At 45.9% G+C, this 23,689-nt stretch overlaps 1 protein-coding gene across 9 annotated transcripts in view; it reads right to left on the bottom strand.

Annotated features, from left to right (window-relative positions):
• Window positions 1-23,689, bottom strand: part of CACNA1G (calcium voltage-gated channel subunit alpha1 G) — a 146,753-nt gene that overhangs the window by 100,936 nt on the left and 22,128 nt on the right. For 7 of the 9 annotated variants that reach the window (XM_030534552.1, XM_030534560.1, XM_030534561.1 and 4 more), the window contains exons 6-9: window positions 22,788-22,880; window positions 18,536-19,346; window positions 18,399-18,443; window positions 15,188-15,552 (exon numbers count right to left, since the gene is read on the bottom strand). In XM_030534552.1, the coding sequence (XP_030390412.1) occupies window positions 15,188-15,552; window positions 18,399-18,443; window positions 18,536-19,346; window positions 22,788-22,880 (1,314 nt within the window). The remainder of the gene's footprint in view (window positions 1-15,187; window positions 15,553-18,398; window positions 18,444-18,535; window positions 19,347-22,787; window positions 22,881-23,689) is intronic. The other 2 variants (XM_030534556.1, XM_030534559.1) reach the window with 1 other exon arrangement.

Below are 23,689 nucleotides of genomic sequence, written 5' to 3'. Positions count from 1 at the left end.
GCTCCAAAGCCCTGATTTAAGGGACAATGGAAAGCATAAAGGGCATGGGCAGATGGCCTTTACTGAGGAAGGAGATAGCTCTTGTTACAATGAATAATGAACAGCAATCCCTGGGTCTGTTTCCTTGGGAAGGTTCTGAAAAAGGAATTGCAGAGTCCAGCTGAGTACAGGGGCCATCAGGAAAATACCTACAGTGGAGAAGAAGCATGGGGCGGATGTAAATGGCATATGTTGTCCTCCCTCATAAATCCTGGCACTGGGGTGTGGGCTGGGTGCACAAAGGGACATACCTGTAACACTGAGCAGTCTGGGGATTCTGAGCTGCCCATAACCAGTCCTGGAGCAGGGCAGGAGGTGGGGAGGGGAAGAGGATCTGCTCTATTTTAGCTCTGTTACAAGCCCTAGCAGCAGCAGCTCAGGGGACACAAAGGTTGTCTTCAAATCACCTTTGCCCCACAGCCCCTAGAGCTGCGCCTTCTGTCCTACATCTTTCAGGAGTTGTAGAAGAGCATCTCTCTCCTCGCTTGAGATTTCAGGAAGACTAGTATCCTGGAAAATGCAAGAAAAATATGAACCGGTTCATCCCTCTGCCCAGCTTTTGAAGGAGCTTAAGCTGAACAAAAGCTACATTTCCACTTGGTCACACCTGGTAAGTCCTTGAGATTTAATACCCTCGATTTCTAGTTAATCTAAACTAAGTACAAACTTCTTTCCCCATTAACACTCGAGAATATACCAAGGGAAAAACAGACTCACCCTGTCTTTGCACAGCTCTCACAGAGCTTTGCTGAAACTGGGTTTCTTATACAGGTAACATTATCCCTAATTTTGACTGTCTTCCATGGAGGAAAAGCCTGTTGTTTCCTAATGACATCAAGAAACAATTCTAACAAATAGTCTCCAACATGCACGTTTAGCAGATTGAGACAGAGGCTTTTGAACCTTGGTTCCCATCCTCCTCCATTTTAAATAGGGTGACAATGGGACACCGTGTTTGGGCAGAGGAAGAATGAGATAAGATAAGGCAGCAGAGGTGCTGGGACAACGCTCTGGAGTGAGACAAGAAGAGTGAAAGAGAGGATTAAATATGGGTAAATCACCCAATAAATAGTAACTAGACAACACTTACAGGCAAGAACATCAACTGTTGTGACTCGACAGAGCTACACTGGCCTCAGTGGAGCTACATTGATTTACATCAGCTAGGATGTGGGTCAAAGTGGCAAATATAAGCCATGAAGAAAGAAGAAGTCCCCGACTACACACAGGTAACTGATGTGTCATCCACACCGGGATGACACAGTACGGTTTGCGCAAGTACATCATCTCCCCCATTTCACTGAGTCCTATTCAACGCCGTCAGAGCAGAGCAGAGCAGAGAGGACATGTGGGTGCTATTGGCAGTTGAAACAAACAGCTGTAAATGACAAGCTGATGAAGTCTGTGTAGTCCTCAGTGTCTGAACAAATGAACAGGATAGGATTGACACTTTCAGCTTCCTGTCAAGGAATTGCAGAATGCTTTGGCAGAAAAGAGAGGACAGGTGAGCCACGTAGAATTATCTCCCAGATATTTGGAGAACTGAACTTTCTTGCCAAAAATTCCAAGCCTGTCCCTGTTGCATGAAATCTCCTGCAGCTTTCAAATCCAACTAACTTCCAGAGTTTGGGAAAAGGCTTCTGGCTGAGGCAGACTTCCCACTTTCCATGTACATGATCTCCCAAGCAACATTGTATTTTTGTGCCTCATTCTGGAAGAACTTTGGGAATCGAGTCAATAAAGATACATTAATTCCCACAAGAGGCCATCAATTATGTTTATGTATCGGACAGTTGCATGACCCCCATTAGGTCCATGTCCATGAAAACAATTAGCCTCAGTAACAACAGGGAATGGGGTTTGAATGTCAGCCATCACTGTGATTAACAGTTCTGACAGTTTCCATTAGCAGTGGTTTGATTCCATTAGACTACAACAGCAAACTTTTAATAAGGGTAAATTCTGGTTAAAGGCAAGTGAAATAAAAGGAGCACATGCAAATCTTTAGGACACAGCATTTCTCTGCAATCTGCATAGCCTATGCAACTGTAAGATTAACCCAATATTACAGATACAAGCACTGAGCTGGGAAAAAATGACAGGCTGTGAGGAAAAAAAAAGCCTCAAAATGCTACATTACCTACTCCTCTCCTCTGCTCTATCCTACAGACCTTTTAACTCTCAAATCTCTCCTCTCTTCTCCTCCATCAGTGCTTAATTTCTGGCAGGGCTGAGCCCTGGCACCTCTAGGCCTGGCAGTTCAGAGCCCCGCACCTCTTCCTTTCCTGTCCAGCTGGAGGGAGCCTTGTGTTCATAGAACCATGGACATGCAGGGATGGAAGGGACCTCAAGAAGTCATTATGTCCAGCCCCATGCACTGAAGCAGGACCAAATAAACCTAACCCATCCCTGACACGTGTTTGTCCAGCTTGTTCTTAAAAATCTCCAACGATGGGGATTCCAAAACCTCCCTTGGAAGCCTGTTCCAGATCTTAACTACCCTTATTGTTAGAAAAATTTTTTTTCCTAATACCTAACCTAAACTTCCCTTGCTGCAGATTAAACTCACTACCTTCATGTCTGCTGAAGACAAGGCAAGAAAACAATGGATCACAGTACTCTTTATAACAGCCCTTAACATATCTGAAGACTTATCAGGTCCCCACTCAGTCTTCTTTTCTCAGCATTAAACATGCCCAGTTTTTTAACCTTTCCTCACAAATCAGGTTTTCTAAACCTTGTATCATTTTTGTTGTTCTCCTCTGGACTATCTCTAGTTTATCCACATCTTTTCTAAAGTGTGGCACGCAGAATTGGACACAATACTCCAACTGACGCCTCACCAGTGCTGAGTAGAGAAGGCAATTACCTCCTGTGTCTTACATAGATACTCTTACTAATACACCCCGGGATGATATTCGCCTTTTTTGCAACTGCATCATGTTGTTGACTCATTCAGTTTGTGATCCACTATAATCCCAGACCCTTTTCCGCAGCACTATTATCTAGCCAGTAGGTTCCCATTTTATAGTTGTGTATCTGAAGTAATTTGCACTTGTCTTTACTGAATTGGGTCTTGTTGATTTCAGACCAATTCTCCAATTCTCCAATTTGTCAAGGTCCTTTCGAATTCCAATCCTGTTCTCCAAAGTGCTTGCAACCCCTCCAAGTGACTAATGAAAATATTGACTAGTACTGGATCCAGGACTGACCCCTGTGGTGCCTCAATAAATACGCCCTTGCAGTTTGACAGCAAACCGCTAACTACTCTGAATATGGGCTTTCAACCAGTTGTGCACCCACATTATATTAATTTCATCTAAACCACATTTCCCTAGTTTGCTTAGGAGAATGTCATGTGGGACTGTGTCAAAAGCCTTACTAAAATCAAAATGTATAACATCTACCGCTTCCCCACTTCCACTAGGCCAGTATCTCTGACGAAGGAAATTAGGTTGGTTTGGCATGATTTTCTTCTTTGTAAATCTATGCTGGCTATTCCTTATAACCCTAATCTCCTCCCTGTGCTGCAATGGTTGTCTAAGTATCAACAAAAAGTATCAGACCCATCACCTGTGAGGCAGCTAATTAATCAGAAACAGGACTAAGACTCCCTCCCTTAAAGGGCCTGCTCATCTGTGAATGGCACTTTATAACTCCAGTTAATTGAACTTTTCTCCAAGACTCAAAGCAAATCCTGACAATATCTGAGGTTCAATACATGTAACATTTTCCTCCATTGTCCCACCTCCTTACTTCTACTCTGAATTCAGACAGAAGCAGAAGTTCCTAGATACCATGTAGAAGGCTGTATTTGGGTCACTGGTGTAACAGACCTGAATCTCTAACACAATCACTGCAATGGTTGCTCCAAAGTCACGAACTTCTCTCATATTACTGCAGTGGCGGAGACCCTTAATCCTCCGATTACAATCTGCACAGACATTACACTCCATAATGTTTACTAAGAATGTTTCTGTCTTACACAGAATTCTCTCCTGATCTTGATTATTTACATAAATAAAGAGACCTTTTAATCCATTTTGTCAGCAAGTTTTCCTAAAACACCTTGCCACAGATGGCTGATACTTTCATGCTGCAGAGATTATTAGATTGTAACATTACTAGTGACAACATTACATCATTTCTATAGTTTCCTACTCAAGGCCCCTGCAGCTTGATGCACTAAGAATTAAGCTCTAGACTCTCAAATGAGCTTACACAGCGCCTGGAAAGATTACTTTTGCCTTCTGCAGATTGAGTTTGCACATCAGCTTCTGTTTTGTGATGCTGCTGTTTTGTGGATTCAGATAACATCTTGCTACAGCTGATAATGCTCCATTTGGAATGTTCCTGCTTAAATTGCTGTCAATTGCCCCTCCCTCTATCACCTCTTGAACAATCACTTACCCTATACTATATGTTTCTACCCCAAGGCCCTGTCCCAAAGAGTCACCCTTATAGAAATTCACAAAGATGATTGATGGTCCTGAACCAACTTCTCCTTCCCTGATCAGGACACACCTGTATGTCTACATCTAAAATTTTGCAGCGCTGGTTGTTACAGCTGTATTAGTACAGCTGTATAGGGCCAGCGCTGCAGAGTGGCCACACTTACAGCAACCAGCGCTGCAAGTGGTGTTAGATGTGGCCACACTGCAGCGCTGTTGGGTGGCTTCAATGGGGGTTCGGGGAACGCGAGAGCAAACCGCGGGAAAGCAGGTCTCCTTCCCCGGTTTTGCTCCAGTGTTCCCCGAACCCCCGAGCAAGCACGTCTCCTTCCCCGCGGTTTGCTCTTGCGTTCCCCGAACCCCCGTGCAAGCAGGTCTCCTTCCCAGCGGTTTGCTCTCGCATTCCCCGAACCCCCGAGCAAGCAGATCTCCTTCCCCGCGGTTTGCTCTCGCGTTCCCCGAACCCCCGAGCAAGCAGATCTCCTTCCCCGCGGTTTGCTCTCGCGTTCCCCGAACCCGTCTGCAAACGGCGGGGAAGGAGACCTGCTTGCTCGGGGGTGCGGGGAAGGAGACCTACTTGCACGGGGGTTCGGGGAACGCGAGAGCAAACCGGGGAAGGAGACCTGCTTCCCCGCGGTTTGCTCTCGCGTTCCCCGAACCCCCCTGCAAACCGCTGGGAAGGAGACCCGCTTGGGGGGGGATTCGGAGAACACCGGAGCAAACCGCGGGGAAGGATACCTGCTTGATTACCAGAGAGGCTTCCTCAGGTATGCTGGGATACCTGCTTATTCCACGGAGGTCAAGAAAAGCGCTGGTAAGTGTCTACACTTGATTACCAGCGCTGGATCACCAGCGCTGGATCCTCTACACCCGAGACAAAACGGGAGTACGGCCAGCACTGCAAACAGGGAGTTGCAGCGCTGGTGATGCCCTGCAGATGTGTACACCTCCTAAGTTGCAGTGCTGTAACCCCCTCACCAGCGCTGCAACTTTGTGATGTAGACAAGCCCTCATCTCTGGATCCATAGTGACTATAATGAGCCAGATCCAAGCCCCACATCTGAGCAAACTGGAATTTTGGAAAGTTCTGATTGGAACTTCTTAATCCAGACCTGCCTCCAGTTTGTTACATTATCAACAGTAAAATGCAACAAAAGATGGCAGCTGGAATTCAAGAACTATTTAAACAAATGAATATGTTGAGTGTAATTCATATGATGTGAGCTCAGACAAGGAAAATCAGAACATTCAGTCAGTTCAATGCAATCTAGGTTATAAAAAACTCCACCTTAAGGAAGCCCTTGCTAAATTCTACCCTCTGTTTAGAAGAAATAGTTCAGCATCAGGCCTTACATGAGGCTTGGGCATTTCATCTCAAGGGAAGACTTTAAAAGAGAAGCAGCCAGACAACATGATCTGGCTTATGGCCAGAACTGGGGGGAACCCCCCCCCAAAGAAATGCTCTGTTCTAACAGCATGTTTGAGCAGGACATGCCTTTGCAAAGCAAAAGAATAATGCTGGCCACGTGAACCTGGATCATTGCAGAATCTGTGCTTCCAAAAGGCAAACGATTCAACTGGTTCAACAGTGAACAGATCAATTTCAGCACATATTTAAAGTGCCTCGATCACAGTTGTAATTCTTTATCAGGAGCGAACGATTTCTACCTGCATTTCTATTGGTCTCTTCCTTTTACTTCTCATTTGTTTCAATAAATTCTCAGTAAAAATCTAGGGACTTAAAAAAAAGGCAATTTGCCTCAATTTGCTTTTTTGGGGCCTAATCCACAGCCTAATAAAATCAGTCAGAAGACTCCCATCACCTTCAGTGGGTTTTGGATTGAGCCCTTAAAGCACTCCTGTGAAGTCTAACAATTACTGCTATCACTGACCTGACATGGTTGCAGGCTGCTCCTTCCACTTTGCAATTTGAGATTGGGAATGGTTTAATCATCTGCAGGCCACCTACTCTCTGCTTCACCATTTGGGCTCAAGCCTGGCTAAACGGGCATTTGGCTGCTTTTACACAGTGTCTTTCCACAGCCATGTGGTTTGCAATAAGAGTTTGCCTCACACATCCAACTTGATGTGTCACCAGGATGTGTCCTCGGTAAGGCTAAGTTTTTGTCATGGATGGGTTTAGTAAAAGTCAAGGATAGGTCATGGGCAATAAAAAAAATTCACTGAAGGCGAAGCCCATGACCTGTCCCTGACTTTTACTAAAAATATCCATGACAAAATGGGAAGGGACTGGGCAGCTGTAGGGTGGCAGGGAGCTCTGGGGCCCTGATCACCGGTCGGGACTCAGAGCTCCAGGATTCCCCTGCCACCAGCAGCAGAGGGAAGCTGCAGGTCCCCCTTCCCCAGTGGTGGGGAGCTGTGGGGGTCCCCATCAGCACAGCTGGCAGAGGCTGTGGGGATCCGTCTTTCCCTCACAGTGGCTGGGAGCTGAGGGGTATCTCCTATACACACCTGCGGCGGCAGCTGGGAGTGGCAAGGTACCCCTGCTGCTCATGGTGGCTGAGAGCTTGGGGGCCTGCTGCCTCAGGCAGCGGGGGTACCTCACAGCTCCCTGCCACTGTGGGAGGTAGTGGGACCCTGCAGCTCCCAGCCGCCAGGGCTGAAGTCACAGAGGTTGTTGGAAGTCACGGATTCTGTGACTTCTGTGACCAATGTGACAAAACCATAGCCTTAGTCACTGGGTCTCCACAAGGCCTCCGAATGGTTCTTTTAGCTCAGTCTGTGATCACTGGATCTTCAGATTGATTTACTCCCAGCGTATCAGGGGCCCTCTTTTCAAATCAGAGGTCTTGTCCCTCACAGAGGCAGAGGATCATACATTGCATATCCTGATTTGATATGTGAAAGCCTCATTGTGATTGCAGTGGTGCAGATTCTCTTTAACCAGGTTAATATACGGTGCTGATGCCCTGTCAATATTCACTGTGTGATCCTGGGCATTCAGCACTTATAGTTCCCTTAGTGCATTGAAACTGTTAACAGGAGCCTAGAGAACTGAAGGTTATTCAGCTCCTCAGTGAGCTGGTCAAGGAGGAATAGCCAGCGAGTCCTTAAAGTGCTCACAAGTCCCTTTCATCCCCGTGAGCAACCGGCATTTTTGTTCCTCCACACTCGGTGAGCCTGGTAAGGACTGAATCGTACATCATGCTGCGCCCGCAGGTAACTGACAGCCCTTTCCTTTCACGGAGACCGGTTTGCTGAGATTTGGGATTTTAATGTTGGCTGGAACAGTAACAAGCTTAACAAACAGGAGAAAGAGCAAAAGCAGCTTTAACTAGTGCTCATCTTAACAATCTAGTGATTTGTCAGGGTCCTCCCTGAAGAAAAGCTTTTCCTTTTTTGCTGTCACCCAGGATCCTGACACCCAATTATGTTACAGAGATGAGGAAATGAAGTGTGGGACACACACATATATATACACAAGTGTTGGCCACTTTACATGTATATACAGACGCACGTCCTCACGCCCACGCAGAATATACACATACTGCAAGCTGAATAGACACATATAATGCTAAACATAAATTGCTAGCTGAATACTTACACACACTACATGATTCTTATATCAAACATGCTTACTGATGGCTGAATACACAGTCGCATACCAAACAGGTATCTACTGTTACCTAAATACAACACACCTATACATACACCAGTACATGTACATAGCTACACCTGAGAGGCAGTGTGGTCCAGTGGATGCATTCTAGTCCCAGCTGTGCCACTGATCTACTGCGTGACAGCCAGTAAGTCATTTCACTTCCCTGAACCTCGGTTTCCCTTCCCACGCTTGTCTATTTAGATTGCATATTCTTTGGGGCAGGGATTGGACACTGGACAGCTGTGCAAATAATCGATTTTTCAATTAACTGGCCATACCAAAAAATTGGGGAAAAAATATTTTTGGGTTGAAATGTTTCAGTTTCAAGGTTTTTTGACTTAATCAAACTGAATTCAATTTCAAAATTAAAGGTCATTGCCAATTGAAAGGTTTCGTTTCCAAATGCTGAAATGAAACTCTGACTTTTCCCCCCACCAAAACGTTGTTTTTTTTTCTCCACTGAAATAATTCAGCAAATCTGACATCAATTCAGGAAATGGTTTGGCTGATCTGAATTTGCATTTTTTGATCAAAAAAAAAAAGTTTTGGCCAAAACATTTCACAGTTCTAGGACAATGTGGCTACAAACAAATAATAAAAATACAGCCAGCAGAATACACGAAAACATATGCTACATTACCTGCCTCCTGCTGGCTGAATCTACTGAAACACACCCACCCTACCCAGTCGTGCTGCTGAATACATTCACTGGCATGCACATACATATACTACTTAGGCTGAGTGCCTCAGGCCATAAAGGCTTTCTATAAACGCATTCATTCTTTAAAATTCCTACAGGTGCAGCGCTTTGAAGTGCACATTGTCCCTTTCTATCCAGGTCTGTTTCCTTTCCATTATAGGTGTTGAACTCCCCCATGGAAAAACAATCAATTTGCCAGTCGTACTACAATACTCAGCAATCTGGAAAAGGTGCCAAGATTGCCCAGCACAGCCACTGGACAGTGTTATGTGATCTTAAACGCGCCTTAATTTCTTCATACTATATCTAGTATGTAAGAACCACGGCTACAGTCCTGAAGGCAGTTGGGGAATGGGACCTTCTAAAATGGGAATATGCATGTAGTTAAAAACATCCAGGTCCTAAGATGACCCTCATGCCAGCGCAGAGGCAGGAACTCCAAGTGGCTAAGCTGAAGCGTGATTTGATATGAAATAGTTGGGGGAAATCAGCGACTCACTCAGATGGGTCATTTCAGAAAAAGACATTACTGAAAGCCTAGGTTCTTAAGCACAAAACACTAACATAGTTTTAAAAATGTAACACCCAACTCCCCCAGCACTAGCTAAAAATTTACAAGGTCTGTTGAAGTGGTTAGCAAATGGGGAGGCCTTAGATTTAGAACTCCTGGACTCCTTTCTCTGATCTGTGGTGCATTACATGTGCATAGTGACTGGGTCCCTTAACCTCAGCTTAACTCCCTATTGTTCTTTACATCACCTACCACACAGAGTGTAAGTGAATCTTAGGCCATGTCTACACTACCCACCAGATCGGCGGGTAGTAATCGATCTATCGGGGATAGATTTTTCGTGTCTCATCTAGACGTGATAAATCGATCACCGAAATGATGTCCGTGCTCCATCTCGGCAGGAGGAGTAAGCAGAGTTGATGGGGGAGCCACGGCAGTCGACTTGCTGCTGAGGACAGCCAGGTAAGTCAAACTAAGATACTTTGACTTCAGCTACACGAATAGCATAGCTGAAGTTGAGTATCTTAGGTCGATCCTCCCCCCAGTGTAGACCAGCCCTTAGTTATAATTTACAGGCCGTGGAGCTGTCTGATGATGGCATAAGTAAAAGTAGGGAGCAGGTCACTTTAAATTACATCCTCACGTTGGTTTCTTTGCAATTCTCCTCTTTTCTGGTCCCCTGACCTTCAAATGACACTAGCTTAGATTCCTATTCACTCACAGAGATGTGGGGGTACAAATTCAGAGGTAATGTGCAGGGCGGGAATGGAAGTTGGTGAGTGACAGTCTAAGGGCCTGTCGACACTGGGGAAATTTTCTATTTCATTTTAAAACTCATTCAGCAAAACAGTTTTTTAAAGCAGCTCCGTATTGGAATATCCCCATTTTACCGATGGGAAAGCGAAGCACCAAGAAACTACGGGTATGTCTACATCTGAGGTGCGTTTCCCAGTTCCCGTAGACATAGCCACGCTAGCTCTGCTTGCGCTAGTGCCTAAAAATAGCCACGTCCCCACGGCAGCACAGGTGGTGGCTTGGGTTAGTCACTCGAGTACGTACCTGTGGGGACAGCTGGCATGGGTGTGTCTATGCAAGCTGGGAATCACACAGGCCAGCTCAAATGTCAATGTATCATTTGTAACTCACTTGCTGAAGGTCACTTGGGTCACAACAGGATCTTCCAAATCCCAAATCAGTGCCCTAAGACCTGGGCCATCCTTTCTCTCTAGTAATCCTGGTAATTAGTGTGTCCATTCCCCCCTCCTCTAAGTGCCATTCTTATGTCCTGAGAGAATTTAGCCTAACATAGCCTGGCTCACCCAGGACTGGATGTGTGAAAAGCCCATGCCATAAATATTCATTAAATAAGCAAGCGAACTTAATATAGAAACTCATAAAGTCAAGTACTCTTAAAGCCCCCTCATTTCTTTTCAAACAATCAGCCAATGAAGATAAATTTGGTGAGGTCGATCACTTGCACTTTCAGGCGAAGGCTGTAAATCTCACTTTGTAAAAGAAAAATCACATGTTTCACTGTTTTTAATCTCTGCAGAAAGACCTGGGCCAGCATTTCTCTGTCCTAATTCCCAGTCTCATAACTGTCAGATTATGAAACTGTAGTGTATAAGATTCCTGAGTTTACAGAAAAACACCTCTTTGCGCTCTGCCACCACTTTAATCGGATGAACTAATAAAAACAAGATTCACTATTTATACCAAGTGCCTGGAAGAAAGGAAATGAGAACAGAAGTAGTTTCAAAAAGCCATCTAAAGAATCATCCACTCTCAGCCCCTGGGGGCCCTCCCTTACTTACCAACTGCATCTCATTACCCATAATTTACCGCCTCTTTCCCCTCATAATCCTTTGGGCCCCATCTACCAGCCTATGGTGTTTTCCACATTGTCTCAGAGCCCATAGGGCTGTGCACACTCCCCTGTGGTGTCCTTTGACAGTGGTAGCTCCTCAGAGTCACAACACTGGTGCTGGGAAAGTCAACTGTTTTTAACAAAGGAAAGGAGGGATGAATGGCTGGGACCTCCTGGGGGCAGATATGGGAAGGAACAAATTGGCAGTCTTCCCCGGATGATGCTTGCACTTCCTCTAAACATGTGTTAGAGCAGTGGTGGTCTTGCTTGAATGAGGTCTCAGAGTACATGCCATTTCCATGCTGCTTTTGGTCCAACATAGTTTCAGTGAGGATGAGTCTACAGGAGCTTCTCATGTGCTGCTGTAGCAGAAATAGCTTTCCTGGGCTCTTCCTTTCCTTGGGGCCAGGGATCTATTGTTTGGATTAAGCAGCATCTCCAGCAGCACTAAAAATAAAACTGTACATTCAAGGTACTGGAAGAGCTCTAGAGAGGGAAACGTTCCAGAGGAGAGTGCCAAATGTGTGCAGGCACCCTGTTGCACACATCAAAACTGCACTTGCAAGGGCAAATTTTAAAGGTGCAACTTACCCTGGGCACCGAACTTGGTGAATCAGCCCTTAGCTGTTTCCAATGGAATAAGACCAAAATAACAGATTTTTATATATATATATATATTTATATATATATGACAACATTTCTGTCTTTACCTTTAATTGCAAAAGGTTCAAAAAAGGGCAACAAAAATTATTAGGGGTATGGAACAGCTTCCATATGAGAGATTAATAAGACTGGGATTTTTCAGCTTGGAAAAGAGACAACTAAGGGGGATATGACAGACGTCTATAAAATCATGACTGGTGCGGGGAAAGTAAATAAGGACGTGTTATTTACTCCTTCTCATAACACAAGAACTAGAGGTCACCAAATGATATTAATAGGCAGCAGGTTTGAAAAAGGAAGTATTTCTTCACACAATGCATAGTCAAGCTGTAGAATTCTTTACCAGAGGATGTTGTGATGGCTAAGACGATAATGGGGTTCAAAAAACAACTAGATAAGTTCATGGAGGACAGGTCCATCAATGGCTATTAGCCAGGATGGGCACGAATGGTGTCCCTAGCCTCCATTTGCCAGAAGCTGGGAATGGGCAACAGGGGATGGATCACTTGATGATTACTTGTTGTCCATTCCCTCTGAAGCACTTGGCATTGGCGACTGTCAGAAGACCGGACACTGGGGTAGATGGACCATTGGTCTGACCCAATATGGCTGCTCTTATGTTCACCTATCAAAATAGGAAATATGAACTTTCCATCCTCTTGTTTTTTCCCCACAGGCTCTTAAGACACAATCCCCAAATATTAATAAAAGAATGACGAGTTTCCAATACCATCAGACACTTTCTCTCCCAGCGGTACAGAAATATTCCAGTAAGGTCACCAACTGAAGGTGAAACAGCATGAGACTAATCCTACCTGTAGGACTGCAGAGTGCATCTCCATTTAATACATACTGAAAACAAAGCTCAACCAGCCATATTGTATTAAGACTTCAGAAAGAATGTGCTGGTTTGAAGGGACACATTTAGCACACTGAGTGGGCCTGAGTCTTCCCAATGTTTAGTCACTGATGCATTAATACCACAGGAGGACACTGGAATCTGGAATTATGTCTGCTCAGTTCCCAACTACCGTGCTGACACAGGGAGCTATAAACAGAGGAAGAAATACATTTGCATCCAACTGCAAGTGACTATACAAATAAGAAATTTGTCAGAAAAAGAGAAAAGTAAACAATAAAGGCTCAAAGTGCAGGGGATTTCCAGAAAACACTGGCCACAGGAGAGGAATTGTTTTACCCAGTTCTGATGTCCTGGAAACTTCCTGTGCATCACTGGTTGGAGGAATAAATGGAAAAGACCTTGTTATCAGAACACATCTCTCAGTCCTGTATCAGTGAAGGGCCGTTGGCTACAGTATATTCCTCCAGCAACTTACCTAATGAGAGACCTGCGGTAACAAGGGTTTTACCAGGCGTAAGCACAGAGCCAGCTAAGCTCTTCTACCAAAAGTCAACACAGAACTCACTCACAATAACCGAACAGTCAGGCCTGTGTGCATATATCCCTGGGTAATAAAATCAGGGCCCAATTTTCAGAAGAGGTGATATCAGGTGCTTAGATGTCTACGTGTCATACAATGCACTTAAAACTAGGCATTACATTGTTTGCAGCTACATCACTTGGGGTGAAAAATCAGAGACTGAGTGAAGATCCCTTTGAAAGCTGGGACCTCAGTGTACCAGAGGAGAAGAACATGGCAGCATCTTCTCCTCTTAAAGACTAGCTATGGGGACTAGATATGTGTATCATGGACAGAAGCCTCTTGCCTTCAGGGACTAGGGTGTATGAGACAATGGGTTAGAGATTCCGAAATTAGTCTACTATGGATTCCCAGGATAGTTGCCACAGCATCCACTGGAGAGACAAGAGCATTCGTTATGAGCCAACCTCTCTAGGGGAGTGGGAATAAAACCTTCTTTCATGCCTGCAGTGGCGCTGACCCTTGCTGTGTGAACCCCAATGTCTGTTGGCCCTGGGCAACTGCTGGGATTGCTGCTCTGGACTAAAACCGAGTTGCTCTGAAAGTTCCCTGGACAGGAATAGCGCAAGCAATGCAAGCATCAGTGCATGGCCCTGCCAGTGGGAGCACCTCCAGTTAGCTCAGCCTTTGACCTCTTGGTTGAGATTTCCAGCAAGGGATACTAGTTGGGATGGGTCTGATCCAAAGCCCCAGATCCAAGCACTCCAAACTTTTGGGGACGTCTGCACTGGAACTTTATGGCTTGGGCTCATCCCTGGGGTTTTTGTGATGTATCCACCAAGAAGGTGGGTCGAGGCTACCAAACTGCTGTGAGATACTGTAGCACGGATCCACCATCACTATTGGTCTGAGGAAGAGCCGAAGTCATGATCTAAAAAAAGGAAGCTGGAGCATGCTGCAAGAGAACTAAAATCCCCAAATCCAAGAGCTTGTTGTTCACTTTCAGTAAGGCCCCTTTACATTGACTGTAAATGAGAGTCAGGCCACAAGCCTCTTGCCCTTTCCATCCAAGCAGTTCTGAATGCCCTAGGGAGGTTTTCGGTAGGAGGAGCTGCCACTGACTCACAGGGCTACCATGCCTGTATGGAGGAAGTTACCCACAAAGCAGAGATTCACCATGGGAATGGAGCACTACCAGGCCTGATCAGAGCAGAGGTTTAGGAGTAAGCATTGGATTGGGACAATATGTATACTTGCATGTACCAGACCTAACGTGATAAGCACCAATGCATGGTGCCAGATCAACAGGCCCCAGAGTTCTCTCTGCAGGCACAGTTCAGTTACAGCAGAAACAGCTGTGGACTGAGATTTTCCATACTGTCCTGCCAGTGGGTCTGACCGGGAGAAGCCACCACTAAGGATAGGAGGTAGTTCAGCCTCTGTGGCCCATGAAATACACAGCCTCTTACTGAGACAGCCAACAAGAGCATTATTGTGTGCTGGTTTGGGGATTGGTTGGGGTTTTTTTCACAATGAGGACACCTGCTCACTGGGACATGGCTAATTCCCATCAGCTTCATTTCATGTAGGCCTTAAACAGCCATCACAGGGGGTCAGCTTTTATGTCCACCAGCCTGGGCTGAATTCAAAACCAGCAACACAGAGGCATAAGGCTCCCTATCCCCCTCACCAAACCAGGGCTCCAACACTCTCGCTAATGCAAAAAGAAAGCACCACTGAACAGCAATTGGTAAAAATGTAGCCAGGCCTGGCAAGCAACTAAGCAGGGGTCAAGGCTAATCACACGGTTCATGGTAAAAAAAACAAAAACCCCCTTCCGCAAGGCTATGAGAGCAGGAGAAGACTGTGCTAATGAAGTCTCCATGCTGAGCCCTGTCCCTCCAGGGAGTGTCTAGCTAGCCTCTGTGCAACACAGAATGGGCCCCGCTCACCTGTTCATGGTATTCAATCCCCATGCTCAGGGTGTTGATCAGAATGGCAATCATGATCCCCCGGCCAAAGTACTTGCTGTCCACAATCTTCCGGAACGTCTCACAAACCACTTTCCAGAAAGCCAGGATTTGGCTGGTTTTCCTGCCCTTGGTTTTCCCTCGTTGAGGGTCCCTCTGGTCGCTGTAGTGGGCATCCTGGGTGAATTCATACACCCCCTCGCTGTCTGAGTCCGCCGTCTCATAGTCCGTGAGCTCCAGGTCACAAGCCAGAGTCTTGATGCAGTAGGGACAGCTGTCTGGGTTGCAAGAACCACTGTCCAGTTTCCCACACTGGTTAGAAATCTTGCAAGAACTTTTACAGGCACCTAAAACACAAATAAGCTGAGGTGAGAGGAGTCTGTTCCCGGTGTGCTGGGTCAGGGAAGCTAAGGGTTCAAATGAAGGTAACTCCTCATTCATTTTATTACCATATGACACACTCTGCCTAGCTCCTCCTTACACAGGCTGACAGGAGTCTGCTTGGTCCCTAGGTCTGCATGAAGGCCAGACAGAGGTTATATTCTTGCTCCTTGTCACAGCACTGGCCCTTTAAGAGGGAAAAGGCCAGGGCAGCTGTGGTTAGTCAGCTGATCCCCAGCTGGGCTATCAGAGAAGGTGAGTCAGGCTGAGAGTTAGTCCGAAAAGGGGCAGAGAATGCTCACTGCATGCTGCCTAAGACTAGGGAGACAGGTCAGACAGGAGACCTGGGTAGTGGGAGCAGGAGCAGCAGGAAGTTCCCTGGGAGTGGCTGCTGTTGTCCCCTGGGAGGGGAGCAGTGGGAACCTGCTGAGGGGAAAGGGTCTCCAGAGAGAGCGCACTGGGAGGCAGTGCTCAGTGAACAGAGAACGGGAGAATCCTGTCATAGGCCCTAAAGCAGGAGGAACTGACAGAGGCAAAGGGGAAAGTCCCCTGGGAGCTATGGAGCTGGCTGGGCAGAGGAGTTGTGTTTGTGTGTTTTTTGCCTATATCTGAGAAATAAAACTGCCTGGAAAAGAGACTGTGGGTGTGGCAAGGGGTCCTTTGTGGGCTGGGGACAAGCCAGCACCCTACACATCCATAAAAGCTCAGAGCTTCTTCAAGATCCCAGTGCCACTCTGCTTTCTCGCTAACATTATTATTAATTCCCAGTTCCACCCGCAATTGGAGCTGGACCACATCTGTTGGCCAAAACATGCAAAATCAGTGACACCAGAACATTTCATGAATTCGTGTCAGTTTTGCCAAGTTGTGTGTGTCAAAAAACAACAACAAAAATTCCGAAAATGTTGAAACATTCAGTCTTCTCAGTTTGAAATTTTCTTCACATTTATTGAAAAAAAGCCCAAACTGGGCATGGAATTGGAATGAAACATTTCATTGTGCGGAGAATGAAACATTTAGTTTGACACAAAATAAAACATACTTTTTTTTAACGTTTTGATTCACCAAACTGTTGAAATATTTTGTTTTTGATGGGACCCGCAATGAAATTTCGTATTGATTTTTCAGAATCGCCAGGGAACCAAAAAAACCCCTGTTATTCGCTCATCTCTACCCACTCGCCTTTTCTTATCCTTGATCTGGGGGGGGGCAGGATCCAGCTCAGGAACTGTCCTTTGGAAATGTTTAGAAAGCACATAGCACGCATTACAGCACATAAATAAATAACAAGGCCTGATACCTGTTCTGAGCCTCTCCCTATGTCAGAGATGATTCTCTTATAAACCCCAGTTGCTTAGATTCCCCCAACCCTTACACTGCATGTCCCAAGCAGGTTAAAGAGGGTCATGCAGAAACATTATACTCCAAGTATCTTCCCTTTATATACTAAGTGGTTTTCTGCTGCCCACAGTGAGATATGTTCACCAGCCAAGGGATCCTTACCACCTCATTATATCTTTGGCTATTAGGGCTAACAGAAAGTAATCAGCTCCCCCAGAACCTGGAGCGTTAGGCGTTGTAATTAGAGACAGTAAGTAAGCCAGAGAGCTACTTTCATACTCCTGCTGTTTGCTGATACTTCAGAATTACCAGCTTCCCCCTAAACACATGATTCTCAAATCGTTCCTCACAATGGCAGCTCCCAGCTGACAGATGGTTCTTTTGCTTGACAGTACAGGCAGGATATGCTCCTATCAGATCTGCCTGCAAGTGGAATGGGAGGCTACCTCTGCAAATGCATGCCTGACGCAGTCACGATATCACCATCCAGGTTAGGTGAAATAAAAATCAACCTCTCCCGCCTCTCCCCAAAACCTTTGCCCATTTTCAGAGCACAAATCACTTGTCGGGTTCTGGAATGGCTGGAAAATTGTGTCCACTTCACACACAAGGTTACAGTCAGGAGGGCGAACTGGAAAGGTTAAAACAGAGCAAAAGGCCTTTCTTTCTTTATTTTTTTAACTATGATACAAAGTGGACAGACATGACAGAAAGCTTCGCCTGGAAGGACTTCCAGCCCCCAGCGGCTCAGAGAGTTTGAACAAGATTTGACTATGTTCCCAAATCCTGGGATGTAAAGAGGGAAAGAGTGTCATACAGAGAAGGTCTTAGACTGCAGTTCAGGAGACCTCGGTTCAGTGTCTGGCTCTGCCACAGACTTCTGGTAAGATTCTGAGCAAGTCACTTAGGGCCTGATTTTCAAACATGCTGAGCCTTGGCAGTTGTCACTGCCTTGAATTAGAGTTGTAGATGATCAGAAGCTCTGAAAAATCAGGCCCGGAATCTCTCTGAGCCTCGGTTCCCCCTCTATAAAACAGGGATAACCACACTCACGGGTGCGTTATGAGGATAAAGTCTTTCCAATCTGTGAGGCACTCAGATACTGCAATAATGGGGAGCAATATAAGCACCTAGAGAGACAGCTATCCAAACTCAAACCGAACACCAAAGTGTGGGCAGTACAGCCAGCACTGAGGGCAGTGTTAGAGATGGGCCAGAACACCCCTGCGCTTTGGGCAGGTTGAGATCCAGATCTGCACTTTGCACCTTGGGCCCAGGTCTAGTTTGATTAGGAAATGCTGTGGTCAATGGGACTGGGGAGATGAGTCAGGCAAGACAGATTCTTACGAAAAACACAGATTTCATGGTCGTCCCTTGCCCTACTGGCACAAAGCTGGGAAGCAGGGACTTCTACTCCGGTTCTGAACTCGGGATGCATTTTGCGGGCGGGAAGATTCTGACTTGGCCTTACCTGGAAAGCCAGCTCCTGTATCTGTACTGTGGACTGAAAAGAATCCTGGAAAGATTCAGTGGAAAGAAAAAAGAATTAGGACTTAAGTCTTATTTCTGGAATGCAACCAAAGGCTGACCCCCAGCTCCAACACTCACCAGTACTCTGGGTCTCCAGGAGCTTGTGCATGGTGCTGTATGGCCCAGGAGGGATATTAAGGTTGGTTAGCATGCTGGCCCCAGGCTTCACTGTAGAATCTGCCACGTTTTTCTCTTTCAGCATCTCATGGGAGGTGCTTGGGTGTACGGTGGGATAGACCTTCCTGCCAACCACATTCTTGGGGAGACCCTCTGGGCTTGGTAAACTCAAGCCAGGCTGAGGGAGGGATGACCTGCAGTGGATGGGCTCAAAGTGGCAATCTGCATGGTAGATGCTGTGCACGGACTCTGTGTTGCTGGCAGCAGCGTTAGGGGTAGGATGGGGATTAGATGTTGTGGGAGGGAGCATGAGCCTGTTGGTGCCATTGTGGAGTGAGCTGGTTTCCACATCGCTGATCTCAGGGCTGGCACGTGGTGCCCGCAGGTTCCCATTACCCAGGTGATAGTGGTGGTGATGGTGGTGGTGGTGGTGAATCAGATGGTGCACTGACGATCTTTTTCTCTGCCGATGTCTGCATGGCTGCCTCTCGGCCCCACTCTTATTCCTTGGGCTGGAGAGGAGACCCATTTTGAACCCTGCCTCTCTATAGCCTTTGACCAGCTGTTTGCTGGCCTTACGGGCAACGTAAACCAGATATTTGAGAAGTTCATCATAGCAGCTACCCGGCTCCGAAAAACTGGCCAACGTGCTGGCATTGGATAGGTAGCGGATCCGCTGCTCTTTCATCAGCTGGCTCTCTCGCTGCTTAGTCTCAGAGAACTGGGTGGCGATGACCACTAGACAGAGGTTGATCATGAAGAAGGAGCCCACCTAAAGGAGAACAGAAGATGCCATCAGTCCAAGAGAGAGGATGGTGGGGTATGCGTGTGATGACTATTGATAGCTGCTACCACAATGGAAACAAGTATCCCAAACAGGGATCAGAACCCATTGTTCTAGTCAGTAAAGCTGGCCAACATTTTTCAGACAAAAAGTTCCCCCCAAGAAAGAAAGAAAGAAAGAAAGAAAGAAAGAAAGAAAGAAAGAAAAATGCACATTTGGGCCTACCAAAACATTTTGCGAAGTTGTGCCGAATTTGCTGAATGGTTTTGACTGGAAAAAAAATAGTTGAAACAAAACATTTTGGTTTTTCTATTCAAAATGACTTGCATTTCAAATTTGCTTCAATTTTATTTTGGAAAAAAAAGTACAAAAAGTTAAAACTCTTTGAAAACAAAATATTTCATTTTGAGTTGAACCAAATGGGTTTTACTTGACGCAAAACCTCTTGTTCTACATTTACATTTCTCTACAAAAATTGAAAAATTTTGTTCTGGGTCAACTAGAATAATGTTTTCCCCCAGTTTTTTTTGGTTTGGCCGCTGAACCAAGCAATCAGTTGTTCGCACGGCTCTTCTAGACACTGAACAAACAAATAACACAGCTTGTCTCTGCCCCAGGTTGCTCAAAATCTAATAAGATAGGATATTGTGGACATGTGAATAAAAAGGAACATGTGTGTGTGTTAGTCGTAAAGGCGATCTCAGGAATCACACATGGTCACTAGTTTAGCCAATGAGCACATGAGACAGATCATGGTGGTTTGCAGGCATCACAGCAGAGATGGGTTTTAAGCAGGGATCTGAAAGAAGATAAAGTGGCAGTTTTGTGAAATCTGTTGGGGGAGATTTTTCCCCTAGCATAAGGGAGGGGACAGGAGACAGTGTGACGGTGCTTGTGGGAAAAGCAGGTGATGGAGGTTGGCGTCATTGACAGAGCAAATGGTGGGGTGGACGTGCAAGAAGAAATTACATTCGCAAGGTAAGGCAGGGCCGTACAGAAGAGGAGCTTAAAGGTGAGAATAGAAGCAGCTTCTGCTCAGTGAGGAGGTGGTGGTGGCAGCCAGTAGCAGGACACAAAAAGTGGGGGTGAGATGGCCTTGGATGTGGGCGTGTGTGAACATGTCAGAGTAGTGGAGGCTGGACACATCTGACACTGACACACCATAGGCAACGGCTAATGTTTCAGCAAAGAGTAAAGATCTCACACTGACTCACTCACAGGGTGGGCGGCCCCCTTTTCTGTCTGCCCTGAAGGAGCATGCAGGAGACAGCCTCCCAGAATCCCCACTGCAGGGCCTCCCACACCAGGTCTCCATGGGTGACGTCATATATCAAAGAGGAGGAAACGTTTATTTTGACTAAGAGACTTTGTTGTTTTTTTTAAATATCTGAGGTCCTCTTTGGTTTTGTTTTGTATTTTGTTTTATGTCTCAGCAGACACTGCTTGTAATTATCACAATTAGCTGAATTAGAATGAAAGCACTGAGCCCTTTTGATAGGAGGCTTTTTCTCCTGGCAGTGTGTGGGTGGCTTGTGAAATCTTTGTTAACCAGATTTATGGGGATATTGTTACTCAAGAGCATCAGCTGTCTGTAGCCAAGGATTTGATATTTTATTCCAAACTTGGGTTTCATTAGATTCTGTGTTGTATAGATCATGGGCACTATTCCACCTTGATTAAAAAGAGCAACCAATGACTTCTCAGGGTACGTCTAGACTACCCACTGTACTGGCGGGTAGCGATCAATTTCTCGGGGATTGATATATTGCGTCTCATCTAGATGCGATATATCGATCCCCGAAAGCACTCCCGTTGACTCTGGAACTCCACCAGCGCGAACAGCGGTAACGGAGTCGACAGGGGGAGCCGCGGACGTCGATCCTGCACTGTGAGGGCGAGAGGTAAATCGATTTAAGATACTTCCGACTTCAGCTACGCTATTCACGTAGCTAAAGTTGCATATCTTAGATCGATCCCCCACCCCCAGTGTAGACCAGCCCTAAGTCTTGCATTCTCCCCAGTCCCTCGTAATCCACAATAGCACAGGCTACCAATGCCTTGCTCTGCGTTGCCTTTGGGATGCATAGAGCACAAGGATCTGTTGCAGAGCAGGAGGAACTATCACTAATTAGGAACAGAAACACTTGGAGAACTAGTGATAAACTAAACAGGCTTTAACCTCCAGGTTACCAGTTCAAATCCAGGACCGGGTTGGTAATGACTATGAATGAGCACAATGGTGTTTTGTGCAGTGATTTCAGGTGGTCTCAGTCCATGCCTAACAGGACAGGAGTCCAACACAGAAGCCATCCCAGCTGGCAGTCTGAGCAGTCTCCAGAGACATGGGCCTCAGCAGGTTGGGACTGAGGCGCAACCAACAACTGAGCACATGTGCTGCACTGAGGGCTCCAGCCTCCAGGACCATCAGTCTGACATTTTTCATCAAAGTGGAAGTGATGGTGTTTTCTTGTGAGTGGAGCCTTTGACAGGCTCCATGTACCCAAAGAGTTTGAGCAGGCCGACACCTTACCGTGGCATGAAATTCACGTACTGTTTCATTTACATTTTTTTTAAATAAAAAGGCACAAGAAAGATGTGGAGAAATTGGAGAGGGTCCAGAGAAGAGCAACAAGAATGATTAAAGGTCTTGAGAACATGACCTATGAAGGAAGGCTGAAGGAATTGGGTTTGTTTAGTTTGGAAAAGAGAAGACTGAGAGGGGACATGATAGCAGTTTTCAGGTATCTAAAAGGGTGTCATCAGGAGGAGGGAGAAAACTTGTTCACCTTAGCCTCCAATGATAGAACAAGAAGCAATGGGCTTAAACTGCAGCAAGGGAGATTTAGGTTGGACATTAGGAAAAAGTTCCTAACTGTCAGGGTAGTTAAACACTGGAATAAATTGCCTAGGGAAGTTGTGGAATCTCCATCGCTGGAGATATTTAAGAGTAGGTTAGATAAATGTCTATCAGGGATGGTCTAGACAGTATTTGGTCCTGCCATGAGGGCAGGGGACTGGACTCGATGACCTCTCGAGGTCCCTTCCAGTCCTAGAGTCTATGAGTCTATGAGGAGGAGTCTATTGCAAAGCGGGAAGAAGGATGAGGAGGGTGACGTATCACCGAACAGGAGCAGGGGGACCCAGTGTAGAACAAGAGAACATATACTTATTTCCATTCATGTCTCCAGCAAAATACAGCTAGATGTACAACTACAGCAGAAATTTGCCCCCTGCACAACATATTTCAATGTATGTAAAACTCATCTGCATGTCCTCCAGCGAGCTGGTTACCACCTCTCCCAGCCTGGATTAAGTGCTATATCCAACACCCTTCCTGCCCACTCCTCTTCCTAGTCACACCACTACGTCCTTCCCTGTATGCCTGAGCGAAAGGCGTGCTACCCATGGGTGGGCTGAGAGATCACTCACGATGATCAGAAGGATGAAGTAGATGAAATTGTAGAAGGAGTGAGCATCCATGACGAAGTACATGATGTCCACCCAGCCCTCCAGCGTGATGACCTGAGAGAGGCAGAAGAAAGAACAATCAGCCCACTAATCAACACCTCCATGGCCTAAGCTTTAATATGAAGTACAGGCAGAACAGCATTGGTGCCCTTCGCACTGGTCAGTGACAATTTGCACTGGCTGTGAACTACGACTCAGAGGGCAAAATCCTGCTCCCTTAAAGTCAGCGGCAAAAATTTCCAATTAACCTCAATGGAGCAGTATTTGCTCACCCAAGTTGTGCAGCTCTAAAGTAGAGTCACGCTGAAGAGAAGGACGTACTGTGTAACACACAGTATGCTCTCATCGCAGCTGAAATGGCCTTTTCCTTCCACCTCTTGGGCCAGATACTTGCTTACAGTGGCAACTTGCTCTCTGTCTCAAATACACTGGTATGTTTCACTGTGGGATGAGCATAGTATAGAATAGTGGGATGGACTCATTGTTCTTACAAAGGTTCATACACCATTTGTTAACCTGCTTATTTAATGCCACTCAAAGTGGTAATTGGAAACATACCTCATGTTAAAAAGCCTTATGGCAATGATGCTTCCAGGGTTCCAAGAGCTGACAATGCAAAGAAAAGTGATGCACAAACTGAGTTGGAAGGAAACTCTTGGGTGAAATTCACCACTGTGCAGAGAACCTGCAGAAAAACCTGTATACCTCTTAAATCCCAGTTAATCCCTTACATTGGATTTAAATGGTGCATAGACCTTCTACACAGGAGTGAATTTCACCCCAAGTGAGGCAGGCTTCTTCAGACTGGACATCAAATTGCCTTCCTAGCAGCCTGTGGGACTCTCGCATTACTGCTCAAGAGC

This window comes from Gopherus evgoodei, chromosome 15 (genome assembly GCF_007399415.2).
Source record: "Gopherus evgoodei ecotype Sinaloan lineage chromosome 15, rGopEvg1_v1.p, whole genome shotgun sequence".
NCBI lineage: Eukaryota > Metazoa > Chordata > Testudines > Testudinidae > Gopherus > Gopherus evgoodei.
This window is presented reverse-complemented; position numbering and strand designations above follow the sequence as displayed.